This window comes from Barbatula barbatula, assembly GCF_947034865.1.
Source record: "Barbatula barbatula genome assembly, chromosome: 9".
Classification (NCBI taxonomy): Eukaryota; Metazoa; Chordata; class Actinopteri; order Cypriniformes; family Nemacheilidae; genus Barbatula; species Barbatula barbatula.
Genome location: NC_136772.1, coordinates 8,260,681 through 8,285,751, shown reverse-complemented (window position 1 = coordinate 8,285,751; position 25,071 = coordinate 8,260,681). Strand labels below are relative to the sequence as shown.

At 38.6% G+C, this 25,071-nt stretch overlaps 2 protein-coding genes across 4 annotated transcripts in view; one reads left to right on the top strand and one right to left on the bottom strand.

The window, feature by feature from the left end:
- The window catches only part of itgbl1 (integrin, beta-like 1), a 35,380-nt gene extending 34,721 nt beyond the window's left edge, over window positions 1-659 (top strand). The window contains exon 11 of the mRNA XM_079464579.1: window positions 93-659. Within this exon, the coding sequence (XP_079320705.1) occupies window positions 93-181 (89 nt within the window). The 3' untranslated portion in view covers window positions 182-659. The remainder of the gene's footprint in view (window positions 1-92) is intronic.
- Window positions 660-861: 202 nt separating this feature from the next.
- The window catches only part of fgf14 (fibroblast growth factor 14), a 96,755-nt gene continuing 72,545 nt past the window's right edge, over window positions 862-25,071 (bottom strand). For all 3 annotated transcript variants that reach the window (XM_079463490.1, XM_079463491.1, XM_079463489.1), the window contains exons 4-5: window positions 5,684-5,882; window positions 862-3,735 (exon numbers count right to left, since the gene is read on the bottom strand). In XM_079463490.1, coding sequence (XP_079319616.1) covers window positions 3,593-3,735; window positions 5,684-5,882 — 342 coding nt within the window. In that variant the 3' untranslated portion in view covers window positions 862-3,592. The remainder of the gene's footprint in view (window positions 3,736-5,683; window positions 5,883-25,071) is intronic.

The window sequence follows — 25,071 nt, the reverse complement described above, 5'->3', positions numbered from 1 at the left end:
CATGGGGTGTGAAGAGAAAAAGCATGTTGAGACTCGGGGACCGACAATCCGGGAGTCTCAGTTCTGTCTTTGATTCCTGTCTCTTGTTCCAGGGAACGGCGTGTGCAACTGCGGAACATGCGAGTGCTGGGACGGCTGGACAGGAAACGCCTGTGAAATTTGGGTAGGGGAGGAGTATTAAAGCCAGTGGACATTTAAAGTCTGTTTCTGTTTTAAAGCTGGAAAGATTTATTGTGGAAGAGATCAGAGAAGCTCTCAGATGTTTTTAATTACAACAACGTGGTTTATTACCACTAGATGCACATGAAACAGCTGCAGGTTATTTTTTCCAGCAGAGGTTATCTATAACCCTCTATAGATTTCTATATAACTATATACAGTATATGAAAATATATGTATAATGATGTTTATATTGTCTGTTGACAGACAGATGTGAAAGAAGGCCGACAGATAAGAACATTTGATTATTATTCTGGTTGTTTTTCAGAGCGCTGAGTACGTGCTGTGTTTTGACCCTGTTTTATTTACGCAGCTTTTTATTTGAAATGTTCCGTGTGATGTAAGATGTAAACAGCCTCTCGAAAATAAATATAACCTGCTCTGAGATAACCTGAAATATGTATATGCAATAAAAAAACATATTTTACAATATACCTGTCAAACATGTCTGGTATTATTGTTTGATGTTTTTGAAAGGTATAGACCACTTCGCAAAATGTAAACACTGGTCCAGCAGCACTGTGGTTATATCTTTGATTTATTATGTTTAGATGCCAAACCATTTATAAGCCACCTCCATCAAAAAGTATTAATATGTTATATATTGTTTAAATGTTGCATTGCAAAAGAAAGATTTCCGTACACCTTTATATAAATATTTTATTCAATATGTTGTATCTGTGTATACAACAAACACAAACTGTACAGTGCAGACAAACTCTTTGCATATATTTATGTAAAATTAGCAGAACATACCAACAGTCCATGATACACATAGCCTACGACATGCAGTTCTTATATGCCACCCTGTTCCCATGCAACAGATGAGTAAACTGTCAACTTAAAACCATTAAAACCAACCTACCGACAATGAAAACCTTCCTTGACCACTGAAAAAACCCCAAAAATAAATCCACAGAAAGAACAGTTGTTCAGCGATTGCTTCTCATTACGACTCGACGACAACACACGCGCACAACCCAAATGAAACCAAACACAGACATCTGAACGAGGATAAAACAAACGAACATACTAACAAATGCACACTTACCAGTCACTTACAAAAATAAATTCAACCATCTTTAAACCAGTAAACTGGTTCGCAGGGCAACTGTAGCCCAGCATGTAGAGCTCATTTGAGTGAGTGAGTGATTTGTTTCGTGAGGAAGTGGGACACCAGCCTCCCATCTCAAATACGAAGCTACTTTTTCAGTATAGTACTGCATCTCATTCTAGCATTAAAGTCGGCTTTGTACAGACAAATATTTAAGTTCTAACTAATGTGCTTGAACATTTCCTAGTATGAAACTAGCTCACAATCCCGAGAAATGAAAACACAGGTCTTTAAACGAAGTGTTGAATATATTTGAATTTAGCAGCATAGCCTCAGTCTACTTCATAGCATTCTAAACTGTAGTCATCCAAACTCGGAAAACTGGGAATGCAAGACAGGCTCCATGTCAACTCGGCCAACAATCGCCTAATTGTTCGTAAAATGCAAAAGGTGGTGAGTAGATGAGTCAAAGTTCAAACGCAAAATGCAATGGTCTCAATCCAGAGTATGAGAGAGCCTTATATGATCATGCCCATTCGCTGTAGCCCTACGTTTCGTATACTACACGTTTCTACCCATCCCATACTTTGGTCCGTAAGAAAAAACATGCAGGTGATTAGTAATAGGTACCCCTGGTTTAAATGAACACTTCAAGTGGAGTACATCTGAGCCTTTTCAATCGAGACGATAAAAAGTCAGCAATTCCTCTCCATTGATGAACCCTAGTCACAGTGAGGAAGGAGGACCCCCCCCCGTCCTCCGAGTTACTGGAACCATTCGGCTGGATTCACGCGTTTACGGACTTTGGTAAATTTCAAGATCGACCCCCACGGGATGAAGCTTGGATTCAAAGAGGGTTTAGTGGGTGGGTTTGCTACTGAATTTGTGTGTGTTCCCGGGCATGAGGCACCTTTAACCCAGCACAGACTGGGTACATGTTTTTGCATGCTGGGTTAGAGGTCATCACAGGTACATGATGAACAGTATTTGACTCTGCATGCTGAGCTAGGAAAAACCCCTCTCGTTTCAGAATCGTAATATCTGGTAGTTAAAAATCTATTTGTTAAGTTCTGGATATTTTTTCAGATTTTTACTTTATTTTATACAGTCAAAACATCATTATAGAAGCCATCTCTTGCACTACGACAGCGCTGCAAGAGTAAGACATAATACTAACCTTGCCCATGCCTTAGCTGAACGAAATGTGTGCAGCTAATGGTAATGGTGTCTCGCAGACCACGTAGGCCTGAAGTAGACTGTATTGATTTACGGCTGCCGCTCGAGTCACATTGAATGTGCTCATGGGAACTAGCCCAAAGTTCAGAGGACTCACCATGTTAAAGAGGGGCCTTGACCAGAGGCCTACAAGGCCTATAGATATCTCTAGAGCCCACGCTCTCTAAATTAAGAGCAAAGAAAGTGGAATTCAGGAGTTTAAACCAATCTGCACCATACTAGTAGGAAATAGATATGTACCGTATAAAGCTCCTCAGCACATGCCAGCTCCTTTTATCGACTGTGTGACATTGACTGTATATTTGTGTCACTTTTTAAACACGAAGAGAATGAGAAGACATTGAGTTTGATTCTGGGTTTTGTTGGCTCCACCCTGATAGTCCTCTGCGTACAGGTCACCAGCTGCGTCTAGTGATCCGCCAATCCATTATTATACAACTGCACGTAACAATGCACATTTGCCATAGAAAATTACACATAGCCCGACAAGATTCGTTAGTAACCGACAAAGGGGAAGATTTGGAATTCAAGCTTTTGGAGAGTGAGGGCCACTGACGCAAGACACAGGGGAGCTGACTTGAAAAACAATCATGAATTGCAGTCTATATATGTACTGTATATCTTTACAGTATAACCCAGAACGTAGCTGGCGTTACTGCGTATATATAGAAAATAGATCTGAAACGTTCTCTGCTGCCAGAGAATAAAAGGGATATAATGGGTGACTGTAAGCAGGCAAAAGAACTGCCGCGCAAGCACCGGCGGCACACAATTTAATTCTCTTGGATTGTCTCGATAACAGAAAAAAGATTGGTTTCGTTGTAAAAGGCATTCCATATCGGTTAGGGCATTCCATGGTGAGAGTTTAGCTGGTTTATCCAGTTGCGTCCTCCAACGTGCACAGCAAACCGCGCTTCCAAAGCCAGTCCGTCGAATTGGATCGGAACAGTCAGCAAAGTGAAGGAAGGCGGAGGGAAAGGGAGGGTGAGAGCGCAGGACGCCCGGACCCGATCCACAAACACAGAGAGTCTGACAAAAGGAGCGCGTCTCTCCGGGGTTGAGTGCGGCTGAGCGGAGATCTGGCTATGTTGTGGGCTTGGTTTCCTTGCTGACGGGTTTGCCTCCATTCATGACGGCCGGCTCGCTTGTGCTTTTGCTGGGAGGCACGGCGGGTTTGGGCACTGTCTCCCCCACGTCATGCAACGATGGCTCGCGGTACATAGCGACTGCAAATAAGAGAGGGAGAAACGGTCAGCTGGGAAATTCTTGAACTATATTGACAGTCAATGTTTGGAATGCTGAAATGAAATGTTTCTATATTACTTATACAGACAAAAATACAATCGTGCCAACAAAACGATTTCTTTCATTAAAAAACTACTACGAATACAATTTTAAAATATGAACTTAGACCAAATATTTTTTATATTTTATACATTAGTTTCGATGACAAAAAAAATCTTGATATGGATGATTTCTGCAAATTATTTTTGATGGCTTCAGTCAAAACTTAATTCTCAGTTCTCTCTGTGTGATTCCATAGTTTCGATGAGTTAACAGTACCTCCAACATGTTAAAAATACAGATAGAATATGCAAAATGCAAAACAAAAATATGCAGTGGTTTACTGCATTGTTTGTACATTATGTGGCGATAATGTAATTTTAATAATGTTCAGTGACTCTGTCATTGTGAGTAGAATGTACAAAAGAATATGATTGTAAAAAAAATTGTAATGCTGCCAATATTTCCATGTACAAAAATCGCTCTCAAACAAAATAAACTTCCATCCTCATTTCAGAACCTGAAACATGGCTAAAAAGATAACATTCATTGAAGTGGCTTTGACAGAGCTTAGGCAAGTGTGTCAAAGTCCAGGCAGCCTGCCAGCAAGGCCTTAGTTGTGATGGGTAGACGGTCTGATCTCTAGGGAAACATTTGACTTGTTGCACTGCTTCTCTTCACTTTAAAACTACATGTACAACAGAAGACTGTACTGTTAGCAGAGTCTCTACACAGCAGGGCTGTGTCGAGCTATATGTGCAGAAATAATGAACAACTGGTCTATCTACAGCTGTTGACTGCAATAAAGCTCATGTCTCATCTAGATCTGCACCTCACAATCCATGGCTGTAATGAAATGAACAGCACATCATTATAGCTTACACCTCAACGCTGTATATAAAGCATTCATCTAGTAGCCAGACAGTGAGACAATAAAAACTGTTTAAAAGAATATTGGAGGAGACTGGTTTTCAATCATAACATTATTAAAGTCGGCCTTGGAAATGAAGTGCTGTGAAAACATGTTTACATAACATTATCAGGAAATGGGAAAAATGGGTGTGTCTTTTCCTAAGATGTAAATAATAAAACTATTAAACAGACATATAGTATTTTAGATGCTGCATAATGCAAGATTTTATCCACATCACACAACGCGTTGAGTGTGAAAGAATGTTAGTGTCAATGTTAAATCTAAACCCGGCATGAATATTATATGGCATCATGACAGCAGCATAGATGTTGGGTCCACATTGTCCAATCATTGAGGCCACAGTAGATCTGTTCACATTAGTCTGAAGCCTCTGTCCAGTCTCTCTGAAGCAGACAGAGACCATGACTCATAACACTGTCAATTACAGTGTCTCTCATCTCATCTGAGACTGCCGTCCACTTCCTTTCTTCTTACATCATCTCATCTTAATCCGTTCTTTCTCTCTCTGTCTCTCTCTCTCCACCTCCTCTTCGCCTCCTACATCTTCTCCTATTTCTCTCCCGTCATCTTTTTCTACCTCCTCCACTCCTACTGTCTCATATTTTTCTCATATGCCCTCTCATCTTCCTCTACCCCTCCATTTCTTCAGCTTTCTGTGTTGAATGTTTTGAAAGCGTGAATCTTTGATTGTTTCAAGCAAATTATGTAATTTGTTATTTGTGCTAAATCAATGAAAATTTATAATCGGCCTAAGAAAACGGGCCATCTATGTTTGTGATCGCTGTTTTGAGAATGCTGTTTGGATGAATGTGCATGATCAGTTGAGAAACACTGTTAAAGGCATCAAGCAAACACACGTCTCTCTGGGATTATTTGTGTATGTCATTAGCATTCTTCATGTGTCACGGTGGTCTGGATGTGAACCGTTCTCTAGAGGTTTTTAGAGCAGGCATTACCTTCTAATGGCTTGGGCAGGAAGTGAGCAGCTGGTTTTGTTTTCTTGACCCGGTTCCCCTTCATGGCCTGGCCATCTTTATTCAAGCCCAGGAACCACGCTCTCCCCGATTCCTGCTGCCTGTACAGCATCGATGAGTAGATCACATAGTAGTTTTCAAACACAGACTCTTTAAACTTGCATTCCGGCGTAAACAGTTCCTGCAAGAACAAGAGACAAACAAAAGGAGGGTCATTAAAGAATTTAAGATCCAACGTGCCACCAACATAAGTTTCCAACCCCTTTTTCTTTTGAAGACATGTGAACTAAATTACTTACTTAGAGGAATCAAGAATTTTTAATTGCTGATGTTAATATAATGTTTACAAATATTAGAAAAATATTTAATAAAAAATGAACAAGTACTTTATTTTAATTATTTATTAATTTATTTACCATATATCAAATTATTTTAAAATAATTAAATAAAAAAGTATGCCAATCTAAAAAAGTAATAAATACAGTATATAATCTAAAATTTCATTTTAATTTAATTTAAGACATTTTTATTGTTTCATTGTCTGACCAATCAGCATAAGAGCATTGCTTTCAATTACCCAAAATTAAACATGATGGCCATTTGGACTGAATTATATAAATGATATGTTTACACCTTTTTTGGACAGGACTGTGATGCAGTGTGTGAGGTACGTTTTGATCTGTATAACAGACTTGGTAGCAGAACACAGAGACCTATTATTTCAATTCTTCCACGTTTTCCTATTACCCTGCGTTCTAGTGATACGCCTGAGGTCTAATCTGTAGGCCGACTCTGCAGCTCTGTCGGCTGATACCTGAATGAGATGGAATAATTGGCCCCAAGACAAAATGTGATCTTGGCTGATGCCAAATTAATCTCGAGTTTCAACCTCACTCCATGTGTCAAGCTAAGTCTATTTTTTTTCAAGCATCCATATCCAATTGTACAGTCTACACTTTGGCAAAAGACATTCCGATCTCTTCATACTTCTTTCTTTTTGAAAAACTCATAACAAGGAGTAACTGTAATTGTAGTACAACCCTACAGTTCATTTGAAAAGTTTGGGATAATACCATAATGAGGATCTAGCAGTTGGCCATTTAGTAAACAGTAAATTCTGTATCTTATCATTACTTTGCCAAAAATAAGATGTGCAAAAAAACATGGGCATCTTATAAAACACCTCTTATTTTCCTAAACATCCCACACCAACTTATCCAGCTGACCTATCAGTTAGAAAAACAGCTCAGCTGTCACACTGAAACAGGTCTTGCTGAAAGTACACATGCCACTGTATTTGAACAGCAGGTTGGTGGGGTCGTGGCTCTGTAAGGTTCCATGATGACTCAGTCCATATGTTTTGAAATAAGATCTTAATCGATGTGATCTGGCCCTGCTGTGCATTTAAGTTACTGTCTGTAATTATGAAGCCTTGAATATAAACTTGTGAAATGATGCGAGATTGATGGATATATTTATGTGTTTTGATTTGCAGAATGTCATCAAAGCATGATGCATTATACATAGCATGTCCTGAAATTAGATTTGCATAATGGTATGGTGTTATTGGTTGGAGTGCATCACATGACAAGCTCACAAAACACACATTGTTAGGTTTTTTAATGAATAGATACATTAAAAACATGTCCATATAAAGAATTAAAAGATGTACGGAAGAGTCTTAAGGGTAATTGCAAAATAGCCCAGGAAAACATATTACTTTCAGCAAAGTGTTAAAAGCTTATATTGTTTTTATAAACCTTTCTGGTATATCACTTCTGTCTTCTTTAAAATGACTTCATTTCGCCAGCAAAAGCCATTAATCTCTTCTGTATGACCCATTATTTGGTGCAAAATTATTACATTGATTGAAGCTTCCTGGCTTGCTCTGTCAATTTAATAACTCTGCCACTTTAATAATCATAGAAAGTACTTCTCTCTGTTTGTAAATAATATACCAACCTTTACATTTTTACATCTGCAATCTTCATTAACACCCACCATTAAACAAAAACATCTAGGAAACCAACATCTAAATGCATTAATATGTGCTCGAAAGGTCTCTCTGCAAAGTGGCAAATGAGGTGTATTTTATAATAAAGCCCTTTCTGAACACTTCCCTGTTAAAATAACACTGCTGTGAGATTTTCTTACAGCTCTAAAAGGGCAGTAAATCAAAAAAGTATTCATCCTCACAAGCCATTATATTGAAAATTAAACCTTTCCCCAGTCTCTCATTATAATATATTAAAAACCACCAATAGATCCGGTTATTATTGCAAAGGTGCTAAATTGTCAAGTTTTGGGAGATCCCGACTGGTCTCATTTCTGCCTATAGTTCTTCTGTTAAATTGTTTCTTGTCAACCTCAGACAAGCTATTCGGTTAGGAGAGTAGTTGAAGTAGTAGTTGGAACTAAGTGGCATGCTAGTAAGAGGCAATGGCAGAATAAATGAAATGAGATTGCATTATGAAAGGGAGGTGAACTCGGATGTGTTTTGGAGGGCTCTCTTGAACCCTTCATAAAACACCAACGGCAGACTTTTTTACTGCATCCTATCTACATGCTTTAACTCATAAAAAACCTGATCCTGACAATAGGTGTTTTTAAGCTAAGGTAATAGTTTAATAGTCATTTCATGATGCCATTTTCAGATTTTAACAGCTTTATCAGATTGCCTTAAATTTAAGCGTGCTTTATTCAATTATAAAGAACAGAAATGACTGAAGTAAATGTGAACAGAATATATGCAGAGGTTCATTTCAATAGAAATGTGCACAGCATAAAATCCAAGCATTAATTATAAGAAAACTACTAACTAGTTTGCCAGTAGCTTATTCATAGCAGTGTTTATGCTGTTTTGAAGTTGCCGTTCAAAGTAACATCTATCTTCGCGTCTTTTCTTTTTCAAGCAGACTATTATGATGTAGAAAATGTACAGTCTGTGATTCACAAAAAAAGTGTCTTAAAACAAAGCCTGGGCTTCTTTGATATTATCCGATAGATGTTAACATGTAATATGTTTACATGCGCTCTCATAAAATGATTATAATGTGATTAAGATAATATATTGTGATTCAACTGTAGCTAATTTAAACAGAATACTGTGAATACGTTAATGCGATTAGAAGATAAATGTGGAGTGGATTTAAATGGCATTACAGGTATGTTTAGGCTTTAAACATTTATTCAACAAAGATTCAAAAACACAGCTCCAAATGCAAAAATCCCATTGCATGAAAGGATAATATTTTGTAATGTGCACCAGACTAAAAGTAAATAATACTGGTATATAAATAATGACGAAAAATGTCATCTACATAAATCAAATTACTGTACATATACTATATAGGTAATCTATGAAAAGATTAAAAAAAAGAGATGGAGAGAGAAAGAAGAGGGAGAGAGAGAGAGAGAGAGAGAGAGAGAGACTGTCTGCAGCAAAATCACTAAAGCAAACCAGTCGTCTCCAAAACTAAATGTGACGCCAAACCCCTAATGAGGCGAAAAATGAGTCTAAATATGGAATCTACCTCCACCTGTTATTTATTTTATAATTTTTTGTCTCCTTCCATCAGCCAAGCACAAGCGAATTTAAATGTACTTCAGTGACTTAAAGCTCAAATTTTCATATAGCCAGAATATGTCATTGCATATCTTATTCTGATTGGTCAATTTACAGATCAGCAGAGCATTTAAAATGTCAGGCTCCAGAAATTCATTTAGTGAACAAAAAGATGCATTTTTACACTTGCATTTGAATTTATGTGACGCAAGTAAGAACTTGATTAAAACTGTTAATGTGTCTGAGTCTCCTATGTGGTCAATAGTTTAAAATATATATTTATTGCATTATTGCACAGCCAACAAACTAGACAATTGATTTGTATCATGCTGTCTAACTTTGATCTCTGCCTGCAAACACCACAATTCTTTCCGTCTTCTTCCAGATGCTCTTTTCTTGACAGCTCTTCCTTTTCACAGGCTGCTGTTAAAACAGCACATACCTTTCTATCTCGTAACCATGGTAACGCTTGAAAGGCTCCTGACTGGCAATTAAGTTTTTTTCCCTTCTTTCCTTTTCATTTTGTTGGAGCGAGACATCAGTATTTTTATATTAGAATATGCATATACTTGGAGTCTTTTGTTCATGTTTCAAGAGTCACTGTGTGAAACAATGCATCATGGGAATGGCAGTACGAGCATGTTGAGATGTTAATTGCCGTTGAGTAATTCAAGGGCTGCGGTTAAAAACTTAAATTCAACTCTCAGCAGCATATCGTAGGACAATAGATGGAAATGGTGGGAAACGAGTCTCTCCATTGCCTCTACATCCCCGTTTTCAATGTCGGCCCATAATTGACCTTGGCCAGTGCCAGAAAGGGCCATTAACAACAGACACAGATAATCAACCCATCCCTCTCTGAAAGCTCACAGGGTCCGAAAGAGACAGGGGGGGGGTCTGTTAAGGAGAAATGGGGGAGCTGGAATTGAGACTACAAAAACATAGGCGGGGGAGACATAGCACTAGAAAGCAATCCAGATTTAAAAACGTTCCGGGCTGGGCTGCCTCACTTTACCATACAGCGAAAGTAAGGAAACTGTTCATGTCGGCTGAATCCAGTCTATCCGTTAGGAAAGAAATTGGGAAAGCTTATGGATACCTCACACCTCTGCTTGTCTTCAGTCACATCAAAAGAGAAGCATATAATACTGTATGGGCTTCACTGAAGCAAACACAAAAGAAGATACTCATAAATATGGATGCTACATAAATATGTATTGTACCGGCAGGCTCTTGGCAACGTGACATGGGCTTCATTTAGCTTGATGCGAGGAATCAGAGGATAGGACAAAAGGCATGTAACCCGTCTCAGACGCAAACCAAACAAGTGGAGGCATTTCAAAGAAACTCGCTTGATCTAATAGAAATTCAAGATTACTTTCAAGCGCTCTATGTGTTACATAATGATATTAATGTATTAATTATTTACTGTATTTATTATAGCAGATATGCTGTAATATTTGCTTTATAATCTGCATCCTGAACTAATAATATAAAAAAATCTTAATTTGCATGAAAATAGGCCGTCGGTCATCTAGGACATACGAATAACATGCAAATCCTCAGGATCAGTAATTCGCCTTTTTGTTGATTATGAAGTGATTTTCTTTCCATGATGAATAGCGATGAGCCCATCAACATTTTAAGAGCAGTCTAACCACAAGCACTTAAATCTTTCTGTTCAGTCTCCCTGAAGAGAGTGACCTTTCGGCTGTGCGGTAGATTTTTAACACTGACTCATGTGAAAGGCAATGTCCCCAGATTCTAAGTGCACTTTAAGTGTCCCTGCTTCAGCTCTCTTGTGTGTTTTCTCAGAATCAGAATCAAAACAATGCTGTCATAATGCATAGCCAATTTACATGAACATTTTATTGGCGGCTAAAGGCACTGTTTCCTGAGAGTAACCCAATCGGTAAGCCAGTCTCAGAGCTCCACGCAGTGCTCAACTTTGAGGGAAATCCCAACGGACAAACTACCCATGAACCAGCGCTGGCCAGCTAAGAGCTGTTGATCTTTAAATTGAGGCCAGTCTGGTCTTAAAGGAGTAATCCAGCAGTCATTATTGACTAGGCAGGAGATGTGAATTCTCTCGAACAAACTGACAGGCTACAGGAAGGCAGGACTCGGGGCTGTGGCTGTCACGCGGTGCGCAATTCCCTAGCTGTCAGCCTGACAGAGATGTAGATGGCTCACAGTCCAATGCCTTGAGAGAGAAACATAGATTTTGCCTTTAGGCCTTCAGTTACATCATGGGATTGATTTGAAAACGCATCAAATATTTGTGCGGTAAACAACAGGACAAACGGAAATTGTGAGGAGAATTCTTAAATCTCTATATTCCCTGTTTGTTCTAAACCTCTACCCTTAAATCACGTGAATCATGTGAAATGTGTGCTATTGCTTTTCTGAGCAGTCGGGTGATAAACTTGAGGAAACACGTGTGACTTGGATTGGACCAGGATGGAACCACTCTGAACAACACCCTAGTGTACCATCTACCATTGAACAAATAACCAACATCTTAAAGGTACAGTTCATCCAAAAAAATTCTGTCAGCATTTATTTACCCTCAAGTGGTTCCAAATCTGTATACATTTCTTGTTTTCCGATAACCACAGAGAAAGATATTTGGAAGAATACTTGTAACCAAACTGTTCTTGTCCACCCATGACTACCTTAAATAGAAAATGACAATGGTAGGCAAAAGTGCCCCAGAACTGTTTGCTTTCCTACATTCTTCAAATTATCTTCAGTGTTCAACAGAACAAAGAAATGGATAAAGCAATTTTACTATGGTAGTCAATGGTGGACATTTGGTTACAAATATATTCTTCCAAATATCTTTCTCTGTGTTCATCAGAACAAAGAAAGGTACCCCGATTAAGAACAACTTGAAGGTGAGCAAATGAAAACAGAATTTTCCTTTTTGGGTGAACTGTTCCTTTAACTACCATATAATAGTGCCCTGGCAAACCATCCGATTCTTTAAAATTGTCCCTTAAAAACATTTCCTACCTAAACCTCTAAATGATCAAAATTCTAGTTTTAGATCATGTTTGATATGTTTTTATATCTAATATCAGCTTGGGCTTAAGACTGAGATGGATGCATGCAGTGCAAGTACACAAAATGGATTCTATTACCGTTGTTCGTGGGCACTCAGTTTAAAAAAACGAAATGCTACACTTATTTGGACGTTCCTGACAACATGTCTGGTGGAGCCACAAAAATGCATAGAAACCCAAGCCATTCATGAGCAACTATCCTGTCAGTGCATGACATCAAAGGCAGCAGAAAAAAATATCAATCTAATTCAGCACTTCAAAAGCTCTTAAAATTCACACCCGGGCAAAAACATCCACTACAATTTTTGGAAATGTTTTCAGGGCTTAACTGCTGATGTTACAGTATCTGAACCCTAGTCGTCCACAGTGCTATTACAAATGTTACCTCAATGTGATCATTCTTTTGCTTCAATATATCACCACGTGGGCTCAGCCTAAACATATCTTTGCAGCATGTTAGTGGGGATGGTCTGAACTTATGTACTATATGCATACAAGTGTCTCCCTCACAGACAGGATTTCCCTCCGGCAGGGATTCCTGTCTGCCAGCGAGCATAGTGAGTCACCTTCCACCTCACATTCACAGCTTGTGTCAGTGTGGGAGAATGTGTACGTCTGCGAGAGCAAAAGTGTAAATGTTTTATTTCTTCTCCTTCTTCTTAAATATCTCTTTGAACTGCCAGAATTTTCAGAAGTGTCAGAAGTGTTTGCTGATTCCTGTTAGTCCACGGTATGTCTGTTTGTCAGATATGCATAGTTATACAGTACAAGGATGAAGAAAATTTCGGGTGACTTGTGCTGGACAATGCTTACTCTTTCAAAACTTTAAATAGCCTTAAAACCAGGAAGAATAAATCTCCTACTCTGTTTTTCTTGAACACACCTGTGCAAATGTGGAAACAAGTAGCACATCTTGTTTTTTCAAACATGCTTTATTCAACTGTACTGTACAGTATAATGTTTCTGTTAAAACCTTTCTACGCAGATAACACAGATGTCTAAGTGATATGGCTAATCTTCAGTCAGAGAAGATATCTTCTTTCTTTGTTGTTTCAAATTGGGCTCTTACACACACACAGGGAGGCAGACTTTGTCTTTCACTGGTCCAGAGAGCTGCTCACAGAGAGCAGTCAAAACTCTCCAGAAGTAGGAATATGAATTGCACCATGAGGCAATTGAAAACCATCCATGGGACTACCATGAGCATGGTACTACCGTTCAGTGTGAGAAGCCTCATCAGCGTGACGTCTCTGCAGCCAAGAGGAACACTTAAAAATGTAAATATAAACCAGTCATGGTACAGTACAAACATGGCAGATGTTTTTTATTTTGCTGTACTGCCTTTACAACATTGTGCAAACTTAATGGAATATAAAAAGAGGGTATCCCTTTAATGTGGGACACCAGGAGCAGGCTACTACGAGGCGTGTTAAGGTATCAAAAAGGGGGAAAAAGGATGGCATGACCTGTGTACTTCTCAGTAAGATGTGGCTGTAGGACGTATTGGAGATCTTGGCAGTGACGGGTTTGCTGTGGATACCGGTGTTGTTGTGGATACTCTGTGAGGGCTCAGTGTTGGAATGTCCAGCCGCAGGCTTCCAACATCACTTGGGGTTGCCATTGGGGGTCGGGTACTGTGCTAGATGCTTTCCCGAAGCCCCTGTAGCTCCCGCAGATATCTCTCCTCCCTCGCTCGTTGTGTGTCAATTAAATCTCACATTAGGCTCACCATGCTCCCACCGGACAACGTGGAAGGCCCGAAGGCCTATGGCACAGGGATTTGCTTGTAGCACTAATAATCTCTATAGTCGACGCCTCTTCCCCCTCTGATGTCAAGCTATCCCACGTCTCTTCCACCTCAGCCTCCGCCGTTGCTCGTAAACGCAGACAGGGTCTCTTCCCTTTTGGTGCCTTCTTACGGGTAACCATCCCACCGCTGCCACCAAATGTAATGTAGTACACGTCGAGCAGGCTACTACGAGGCATGTTAAGGTATCAAGTAGGGGAAAAAATGATGGCTTGACCCGTGTACTTCTCAGTAAGATTGCGTTTTATTTACACGTGCACCAGTAATCCAGCAGTGAAGAGCAAACAAAAAGGCCAAAGATTGAAAACAACAACAAAAATTTAATAATAAAAAAACTGTACCAAATAAGCACTCAATCTTGGCGTATCCACGGTATACAACAGAGTGACGCACGGCACTGCAGTAGCACGTAGTTAGACCTGAACTGAAATCTGGCAAAGCTTATAAAGGCCAAACCCCGCTCCTTCTTCCAGGCAATAACATTAACAGGTAAGGTTATAAGCATTATATAATTCTATATGAAATATAAACAGTTTTATGACATCATAGCCATGCGCCCAACGTGAGCTTGAGTTTGCTTGTCTCACTCCCAGCAATGGACATAAACCATAAACACTTAAACAAGCAAACAACAAAACTGTTAAACTCTATGTTTCGACAATAAATATTATGTGTGATATGTCTCGTAAACATTGACAGATCGGGGATATGGAATGTGAAAGTATGACCAAGCGCCATTGGACTTGCGTGTGCACCCATTCCTCCTATAGCGGTGTTAACAGGTAAGGGAAATGCGAGTATGAATGTGTGTGTGTGTGTGTGTAACCAGCGATGCAGTTTACAGCGGTGAAGAAGATTACTTAGGATAGTTATCCTAGCAGAAAGAGTAAATGGAGACTAGAAAATGCTTTTTTAATTCTAGTGTTTAGTCTCCTTCTTCTCAGGTTTTTTCCAGCAAATAGACTCTTAGAGTTTCACAAAAACATCTCACAAACTATGCCCATATCTGCCAGGACTCCAAAGTCTGTAATAAAAACTCTACAATGTCAATACAAACCTAATTTTTATATGTCAAGCAGGTTTTTTGTTTTCAAAAATGTTTAGTTTTTTATATATTTTTATTTTTGCCTCCAAGAGCATTTAGAAATACTCACAGTTGTCATGAAGGGAAAAATAAGCTATATAGACCTAGACGAGTGAGGTCAGAAGGTTGTCGCTTAGTATTATGCAGATATTTTGGGCCATTCTTTGGAACTTTACATCTGAGGTTTATGGCTGTGTTCAGATTTGACTTCTTTTTAACTTTAAAATGGCGCTTTTTTTGTTGATAAAATGGCGCTTTTTTTGTTAAAAAAAAAAGCTGACAAATCGCAGCAAAGATAGCATTTGTGCATGAAGGCAGCTTAGAGAGACAGGCTTCATAGGCACCCAATAATGTTTAGTTACCAACATTTCTCAAATATCTTTTTTTATGTTCTGCAGAAACAGAAGAAAGTCAGACAGGTTTGGAAAGACATGAGAGTGTGTAAATAATGAAATAATATTCATTTCCCTTTTAATCTTAAAATTAAGCCCTATTAATGATATCAAAAGCAACTGTTTCAGTTAATTCAGAAAGCTATGAGAGCAAGATTGTACCCTAAATATATTCACCAAAATCCATTGGATGTAGTCACTTATCCACCACAAGGCAACACCAGAAGGTTAAATCCTAACATGCTGAACTCTTCTGGTAGCCTGTTAAGGGACAATATGTCATCCATGGACCATAGATCCTGAACACATCTCACCAAGAACTTAATTTGCTCTAGTCACGACTGGTCAAGCTACACTGACTAGGCTCCATCCGAAGATGTTTCAGGTGCTTAGATTAATGATGTAACCCATTAAATTAAATAGCACACATATGCTACAGAAGAGGCTGATATCACACAATACCCGCATCATTATATGCTATAAAAAGCCCTTTATGTACAAGCTGTAATTGAGTTCTACAGTCAACACTGCTGGTTGACATGCAGGATTTACTTCCACAAGCAAACATTTGTACTTTACTGACACACAATGTGTGTGCGCTTGCTTGTGGAGTTTACTACAGCGTTATCATTTTAATAGGACACCCATTAAAATGAGAAACATCCCTCTGTGCATTCTGCTGCCAAAAAAGGACAAATAACACATCCTAAAAAAATCACAATAATGTTGTCAACATGATGTTTGGTATGTAATGCATCACCATCGCCAGGAATTTCAATACCAACCATAATGCAAATTGATCCAGCATCTGTTAATAAACAGAATACTCAACAGAGAAGTATTTTAAAAGGTTTGCTTTCCGAACCAAATTTGCAGTCTTCCATCCCACACTCATCAAATAGTTTAGCAGATCCTGTGTAGCCCATTTGATCATATATAAGACAGGCAGTACTGTAAAAATGTGCCGTGTGATAGAAAAGATAAGTGATTATGTTGGGGCTCTATCTGTGTTTACTGAGAAGCGAGAACACCCCCCCCCCCCCCCCCATCGTGCGCACACAAACCCTCCGAAGCTCAGAAGACTGAGGCTGCCAGAGCTGTCAGAGCAGACGCGGTTGTGGGGAGGTGAGTGGGTGTTTGTGTGTGTTTATAAAACAAGACAGTGGAGGGAACCCAAAACGGTCGAAAATATCTCCCCGTCTGGCAGCAGGGATGAAGAGCGCCGTTAAAGGAAGCGTGTGGGTTGAGCGTGTGTACCGTGCAGAGCGTTACCGAACAAAACCATCTGGGCCTCAGAGATATCTTCCGAGAAACAACTGGAGACGCCTTATCTCGTTTTTCATCTCATGGCGGGTACATGGAGAAATGCCACAGCTTGTGCCGAGAGCTTAAAGACCGTTCAGATGTTCCAATCTACTGGTGTAGCTGTGACATATACAGAGAATATTATGCTAAATATCATTGATTTTCAAGAAGAAATGTTGTCTTTGCAACAAAATGCTATAGGGAACTCAGGGTAAAGAGAGATTTATGGCTTACTAAGTTCTAATAGCCTTACACTACAAGCATTTGTCATTAGAAACACATTCAATATTTTCATTTCTTAAAAAAAACTAAATGTAATACTCATTTACCCTAATTAGGCCGCCATGTTCTATTTCGATGTCTTAAAATGGTTGAATGCACAGGCAGCTAAACTGAACACAGACACACTAATCAGTTCTTCAATAAATATAAACTACTGTTGGATTAAAATATATATTTAAATAATGCTACAATGATAAAGAAAGAAAATAAAGATGCTATTTTGTGTATTCTCCTACATTTTAATATTGTTGGTCAGAAACAATAAAAACATACATATTAATAACCTAAATTATTACCAATTTAATATATACACAATGTTTTTAGCCATAATAAAATGCATTTATCCCGATTCTGACATTTAATAGCCTATTGCCTGCTCTATCTCTCTCTCTCTCTCTCTCTCTCTCTCTCTCTCTCGGTCATTAGCTGACGGCTAATATTAACGTGCGTTCTAATACAGAATAAATAACCAAACCGCAAGCATCTTATTATTGTGTTTATCAGTATATTCTATTAATGTTTAGAGTATACGATAATGGTGTATGCTGATGTCTTAAATAGTCTTAACTGCCTTAAAGACGGTAGTTTAAAGCTATGATTTAATGCATGTTTACCTTGAACAGACGCATACTGAACGCATTCTTCTTTTGTGGCAGGCAGGCAGGCTGGCTTGTGTCAATAGGACATACCGCCACCTACTGTCCCGTGTATTTATATATCTAATCTTATGTTTGACGTCTCATTTTTACTTTTATATATGGAAAACGTGTGTTCTTCGCTGTAGCGTTAAGAGAATGGGTTTAAGTTGCATTTGACCAAAAAATACCGGCCTCCGAGTAAAGATATTTTTTCAAAGTTTGTAAATACTATGACAGTTACACGTTGTTTTGATTTCACATTTATAAAGTCAATTTCATGGTTAATATATTAAGCCATACATCCTTTTGAAGTGTGCTTAAAGGGATAGTTCACCCAAATTGACTATTATGTGTTCATATGCTCCCCCTTTGTTTCAAATCTATGACTTTCTTTCTTCTGCTAAACCGAGTTTTGAAGAGAGTCGGTTAACCGTACAATTGCAGTATTCATTGACTTGCATTGGCTTTGTGTCAATACAATAGAAGTGAAGGGGTACCGCCATTGTTTGGTAACCAACATTCTACAAAATATCTTCTTTTGTATTCTGCAGAAGGAAGAAGGTCACACAGGACTGAAATGACAAGAGGGTGACACGCAACACATTTTTTATTTTCGGGTGAACTATCAATTTATTCCAAGCAAAATACATAAAATAGCAGACAGAAACATCTGGCTGAAATAAATGATCACATTTTAGTGCTTGTGATGTAAAGGAATGGATGTTGAAATTTGCTAAAAATGATCGTTGTCTGTTCTGTGCGGATGAAAACATGACCTTGTCTTCATATGCCATTTTCATTTTCACCCTCTGTGCACCTCACCCTGTTACAAGAGCAGCTGTTGTTTACACTTGTTGTTTTTGCATGCGTTTGTTAATTACGACCCACCCCTGTCAAAGTCTTCATGGAAGCATTAGTCACAAATTATGGCCTGAATACTGAAATTCATTTTCGGGTTCAACACAAGTTAAGCACTCTACGATATGTGGCATGCTGTGGTTTACCCAAAATAATTATTTAGACCCTTACTGTAAAAAATAAGCAAAACTCATGCCACTGTGTCCAAACAATCTTTACACGTGGTAACTAAGGATTGCGCAATAACATTGTTATTACTGTCATCATTTACAAGAATTTACAACACAAACAAATTGTAAATGAACCTTTAGATGCTGAATTTACTGTTGTGGCTTTCTGGTATAGTTTGTAAGGTGGAAGACAGTAGCGTACAAATGATTCAAAGCCTTTTCGGTCCAAGCTTTCCCTATTGATTTCTGTGTATAGCTTTATAAAATGTTGCTTTCATTTCGAGAGGAAATAAAAGACGCGGTGGCAGAGCTCTAGGGTCTGTGTAAGCGTATCGTTTGCTGCGAGGGATGAAGGACTGCCTAGCACAACGACAGACTTATAGAACAAATCTGTGGGAAGCTATCTGTACTGGTGTGGCCTGGGGGGCAGGTATGGAAACAGCCATCGAGCTTGCAGTGGTGCTTATTATACTTTCACACACATCCTGAAAGCAGCGCGTAATATCAAATAGGCTGTAGTTGGTGCTGCAGGCGCGTTTAAGCGTACAAAAACTGAGGAGTGAGAGAAATGTATGGAAGAAACACTGTAAAAAGGTCTGTAGTAGATACAATAATAAAACAGACTTCCCTCTCTCACTCAGGTAGCTTTTATAAGTATTTTTTTATAAGTTTGTTGGTTCAGGGAAAGAAAAGATTCTCATTTGAGTCATCACTCAATGGAGTTCCCAGAGGTTCCTGCACAATATTTCACATCTTCTTTTCTTGTAACAAATTAAATATTTAGTAATGGGTATTCCCCATCTTATTGAGTAATGGGTATTCCCCATTTTATTTAGTAATGGGTATTCCCCATCTTATTTTATTGCCCAGAATCATTATTGTTCTTCGTTTTGCCTAGAAGATGATGATGAAAAATCCTTTACTATGACAGAGCGATATCGAACAAAGACCAGAGTATTATTCAAGACTTTCACCTGGAACACATTAGTTCAGAACAAGCCAGCATCTAAAACATAACTTGATAACCACTCAAAAGAAACCTTTGCACTTTGTTACCAGGGCACTCCAGCATTATGAGTGCATAGTTTTGCATGCAGACTAAATAACAGCACTTTTTTGTCAGTATTGTTGTTTTAGTATTGTTCAATATAAGTGTATGTGTTAAAGGGATATATTTTGTCATCAATTACTCCCCGCTTGTCATTTCAAATAAGTAATATTACTTTTTTCCTGCAAAACACAAAAGATTTTTAGAAATTTTGGCGGTACCCATTCACTTCCATTGTACCGACACAACACGAATGCAAGTCAATGGGTTCCGCCGCGGTTACCAACATTCTTCAAAATATCTTCTTTTGTGTTCTGAAGAAGAAAGTCATACAGGTTTGAAATGACTAGAGGGTGAGTAAATCATGAAAGATTTTTAATTTTTGGGTGAACTACCCCTTTAAAGATGTGTTGCACTATCAAAATTGAGGTTGGCCAAAAATTATACTGTACCCCTAAATAGTTTCAATGAAGTTAGCTACTGTTTTTTAGCGTTTGTCGCTAAGTACTTTTTCAAAAGGGTAGTTTGAGGCTGATTCTATTTTAAATGATGAGTAGCTAGAAGCTTGGCAAGCTCTGGTTTCTAACTGATCTTCAGTGTTAATCACTGACTGTGTATGTCTGTAGGGTTGCCAGCTTAATGGCTCTAACATTGCTATCGACCACGCCATAAAGCAAAGGCAAGAGTTTGGGATGCTTTTATGAAACAAGCGCGGCTGGGATTCACTCCACAGTGCACACCACCCACGATCACCAACAAATCTTCTCTCAAAATAAATAAGATGTTAAGCTAATTGCAGGTCTTCCAAGACCCCTCTGACAGTTGCTAAGACTATATGCAAATCAGTATTATCAGAATGTTGAAATAAGACACAACTAATTACATCTTTTCACTTTGGGCCCTGGCGAGTCCTGCCGTTGCAGAACATATTTTACTTTCATGCAGGAATAAAAAAAGACAAAGAAATATATTTCACTCCTCAAATAAACGTATGTATACTCTATGTGAATGTCTTTTGTGGATTTTTTATACACTTATATACTAGTGTAATGTATGTGAGGCATGTAGGAACGATGGGCATTGTATGAAGTACTGTATGTCTTACGGGATGCCCCTGTGAAAACAATGCATCATGTGTGCTGATTTATGGAAGACTTGGTGACATTAGGATATTTTTAAAACCTAATTAAAGTACATGCGGATTCAGAAATGACTTATAGCTTAAGGCTGTATTACAGTATGCATACAAATGTCAAGCATACGCTCAAACCTATTATCTACTGCCGTCATTGCATATGGAAGTTGTGATCAAACCAAAAGCAAGACTTAGTTTCTTTTAGTCACATGATTGTGATAAACTTGCAGGGCACTGAACAGTTTATAGCCTCAAGTGTTTGCATATTGATAGCACTTAAGTCGATGAGTGCAGGGCAAATTGGAATCTGCTGGAATCAAATGGAAGTGCCTTATGGAAATGAGGCCACGCTTCTCTAAACTGTAAACTGTAAGGGATAATGGTATCAATACTCTATTGAGATCAATGTAATTCCACTAATGAATCACGCTGAATGCACATATTTGTGCTCCACAGTCTGATCATGTGTTCAACAAACACTACAGGCTCATCAATGCTCCCCACAGGGAAGAAATTCAGAGCATTCTGATTTTGTATGTACACAGAGAAGATAAATGAGAATGCTCGAAATGCAGTTATTTTATTGATACACGCAATGGATTGTGAAAAGTTCTCTGAAATTTTACTTTAAAATGCAATTTGAAGCTCTGCAACTAAAAAGCATTGCATTTTTACTAAGTCTTAGGAAGTGTCCATATATTGGCTTGAGCAAGTGGGTTGCCAGGTTAGCAATAGCTTCCACTGCAGAACAAATATTTCCTGTGTAACAGTTCTGTACTGTTACTACACATTTCTACACACTGATCTACGTCCACCCAAAGTATGAATGCATGTATAATTACTGGATGCACAATGTCTTAAAGGAACAGTTTATTTACTCACCCTTGAGTTTGTCGGCAGGGTTCATTTAAAGGAACAGTTCACCCAAAAATGTTCTAAATCTGTGTACAGATCTTCCGATGAAGACTGAGAAAAATATTTGGAAGAATGCTCGTAACCAAACAGTTCCAGAACTGTTTGCATTCCTACATTCTTTAAAATATCTTCTTTTGTTTTCAACAGAACAGAGAATTTTACAAAGCAATTTTTCCTTGTATGGTCGTCAGTGGTGGTCAAGAACTGTTTGGTTAAAAGTATTCTTCCAAATATGTATCTCTGTGTTCATCAGAACAAGAAATTCATATAGATTTGGAACAAGATGAGGGTGAATAAATGATGACAGAATATTTGGGGGAACTGTTCCTTTAAGTGTACCCCGCCGCCATACCCAAAGCCTCCCCTTCTGAGCCATCAAGAAAATTCTCCACCTCTCATCCTGTTTCCTTTTCTCTAATCAATACTCTGTTCTTTCCACTCTGTTGCATTCAGATTATCTGTCAAATGCACATGACGCATGGCTCCAAGCGCAGGCACTGCAACATCCTTTTTATGAAGACATAGGCAGATTTTACAAAGTGACCTGACACAACTCCAGCCCTCCCTTTCAGCTGAGGATCAATGTAGGGTTACTGCTCTCAATCATGGCTGAACGTCCCACTCCAAAGAGAAAAACCAGCAAGGAAATCACAGAGGAAATCAATATTCTAGCTCTTATTTTGGTGGACAGCTTCAAAGCTTATCCGTAACACAGAGCGAGTAAACAAATTTACTGTATCCCGCATGCATGTCGATAAATGCAAGGCTACTAGTTGTACCCACAATGACCAAGTGATGTTTGTCATCTGTCACTGGTTCTTGTTGGTCTTCCAGCAGTGTAAGGTTTGATTCATACTCATAAATTCTCTTGAGAATGTATAACTCATCGAGAGACTGCCTGCACGCTTGCAAAAGCCGTAATTCTAAAGAGTTGAACAGGGAGATATACAAGGACGGATGTTTGGGAAATACATACAGTAGGAAAGAGAGGATAATCTATTCGAACATTTATGAAAAATTCGTTTGAGAAATGTCAGTTCTGCTCTGGAAAGGAAGCATATAAACAGAAAGCTATGAATACTGCTTCAGTACATAAAGACAATTTGTGTTCCCAGCTTCTGTTCTTAATCTTACAAAGCAGTTGCGTAGCCAGAATATTATTTTTGAGGGGGCTTGTCTGTGAATGAGGGGGCCATCATAGACGTTTCTGTCTATTACTAAAATCATAGTATACATTTACATTTAGTCATTTGGCAGATGCTTTTATCCAAAGAGAGTTCAGGAAGTAATAAGCGATATTATACAGCACTTGTATTATACAGCACATATCACAGTTTTAACAAACATAAATCCTTGTGACCCCCCGCTCTGCATATTTTGTGTCTCTCTCTTGTTTAACACACCTGATTTAAATCACCAGCTCATTGGAAGAGCGCTCCATGAATGAACTGTACATGTTCCGATTGTCCCTACGCATTGTTCACTGCTCTCTACTCCCTGCACACAGGAAATCGGCTGAAGTTAACTTCGGAACACGAATTTGCGCTACACGACTGCCTGCAGCGTCTTCACACACGGACAAAACTTACTACGGAAGTTTGTAGGGTTGTTTAACCGCAATAATGAGATTTACGTAGTAGTCATGCTTCGTGCACTTCAATGCCCTTTGTGTCCACTTCGTGACAACAAGAATAGAACCGCAGTAGCTCAGCAGCTAGCAGTCAAACCATTGGCTTACCTTTTACATGGCAAGCTGCAGTGTTCGAGGGTGAGAAAAGTTTCTTTTGAGAAAAGTCTTTCGACACTTAAAGAAGTCATATGCTGTGTTATCATTATAGTTACCCCTTTACTAATTTTCTTATTGCTCATCTTTTCGGTAATTTATAAAAAAAAAAGATTATTGTTGTGCACCCGCTATCGCAGCGTGTAAATTAAACCCTCGGCGCAAAAGATGCTATGCACAACACGTGACATAATTAAACCAATAACTTTGAAAACTCCGGAGAGCACTGATTGGTCGATCAACCAGAGTAACAAATAAAAAAATATTTTAAGCAATTAAAAATCTGAGGGGGACGTCCATGTAAATGAGGGGGCCTAGTCCATTCAGGTGTCACAAAGTATATGATTAAAACCAGATGACAATTATCCGTCTAAATACAAAACGTGGCCAAACTTGCCTGAATATATATGCAGACGACTAAACTGGCACTGCTATAATGCAACTGTCTGGAGCGTGCAAAGGAATCCATTTAGATCTTGTGTGACAGTGAAATTGCTTTTGACTCCATTAGTCACCTGACTTTGCTTTCCCTATGTATTTCTAAATAAGACCCCTTTTCTGAGGCACAAGCTGGCAGAGGGAGACTTTATCAGTGTGCCAAGCTCCATCTCACTGGTAGGGCTCCATTAACTGTGCGATTGGGCTTTCACAAGACACCTTTTTCACAACATTCTATCCAGCTTTAAATGATTGCTTCATTCCTGGGTGAGCTAGTCTACTCTTTGCTATATACTCGATACACTACTGCCAGTAATATAAGTGAAGAAATACTTACAGCATATCTTGTCCTGCTGTGACCCTTGGGCATGTTACAAAAGGGTCTGTGTTACTGAGAATGACATTGTCTGTACAGATATACTGTACATAGATAAACTGACAAAAATGGAATGTAAATAAAAATTATAAATATGACTATAGACCAGACATACTATACAAAAAGTTTACAAAAAATGTATTATGGCATTATTTAGCTTAGCAGAATGTGGCCTATTGTTTAGCTTGTCCTCTGATTGGATTCCCAAGCCACTTTGTAGATGTGACCTTGTTGTTCACTAATGCATGAAGTCCCTGATTTCTCCCTGCATTTTCTCAGAAGTTAGATAGCACATGTTGTTCAACCTTGCTGTCTATTCCTCATGGAACCAGAGATTTTGGTTACATGTATAAAACTAAAGAACTAAAGCCTTGATAAGTACTTTTTGTTAACTAAAGTAAAAAGAAAGTCGCAGTTAATATCACAGTGATTCATGTGAGGACAAATGTTTAACGACAGTGTCCACAAACTGTCTTTCTGACCATATAATGTAGAAATAAGCGGAGTAT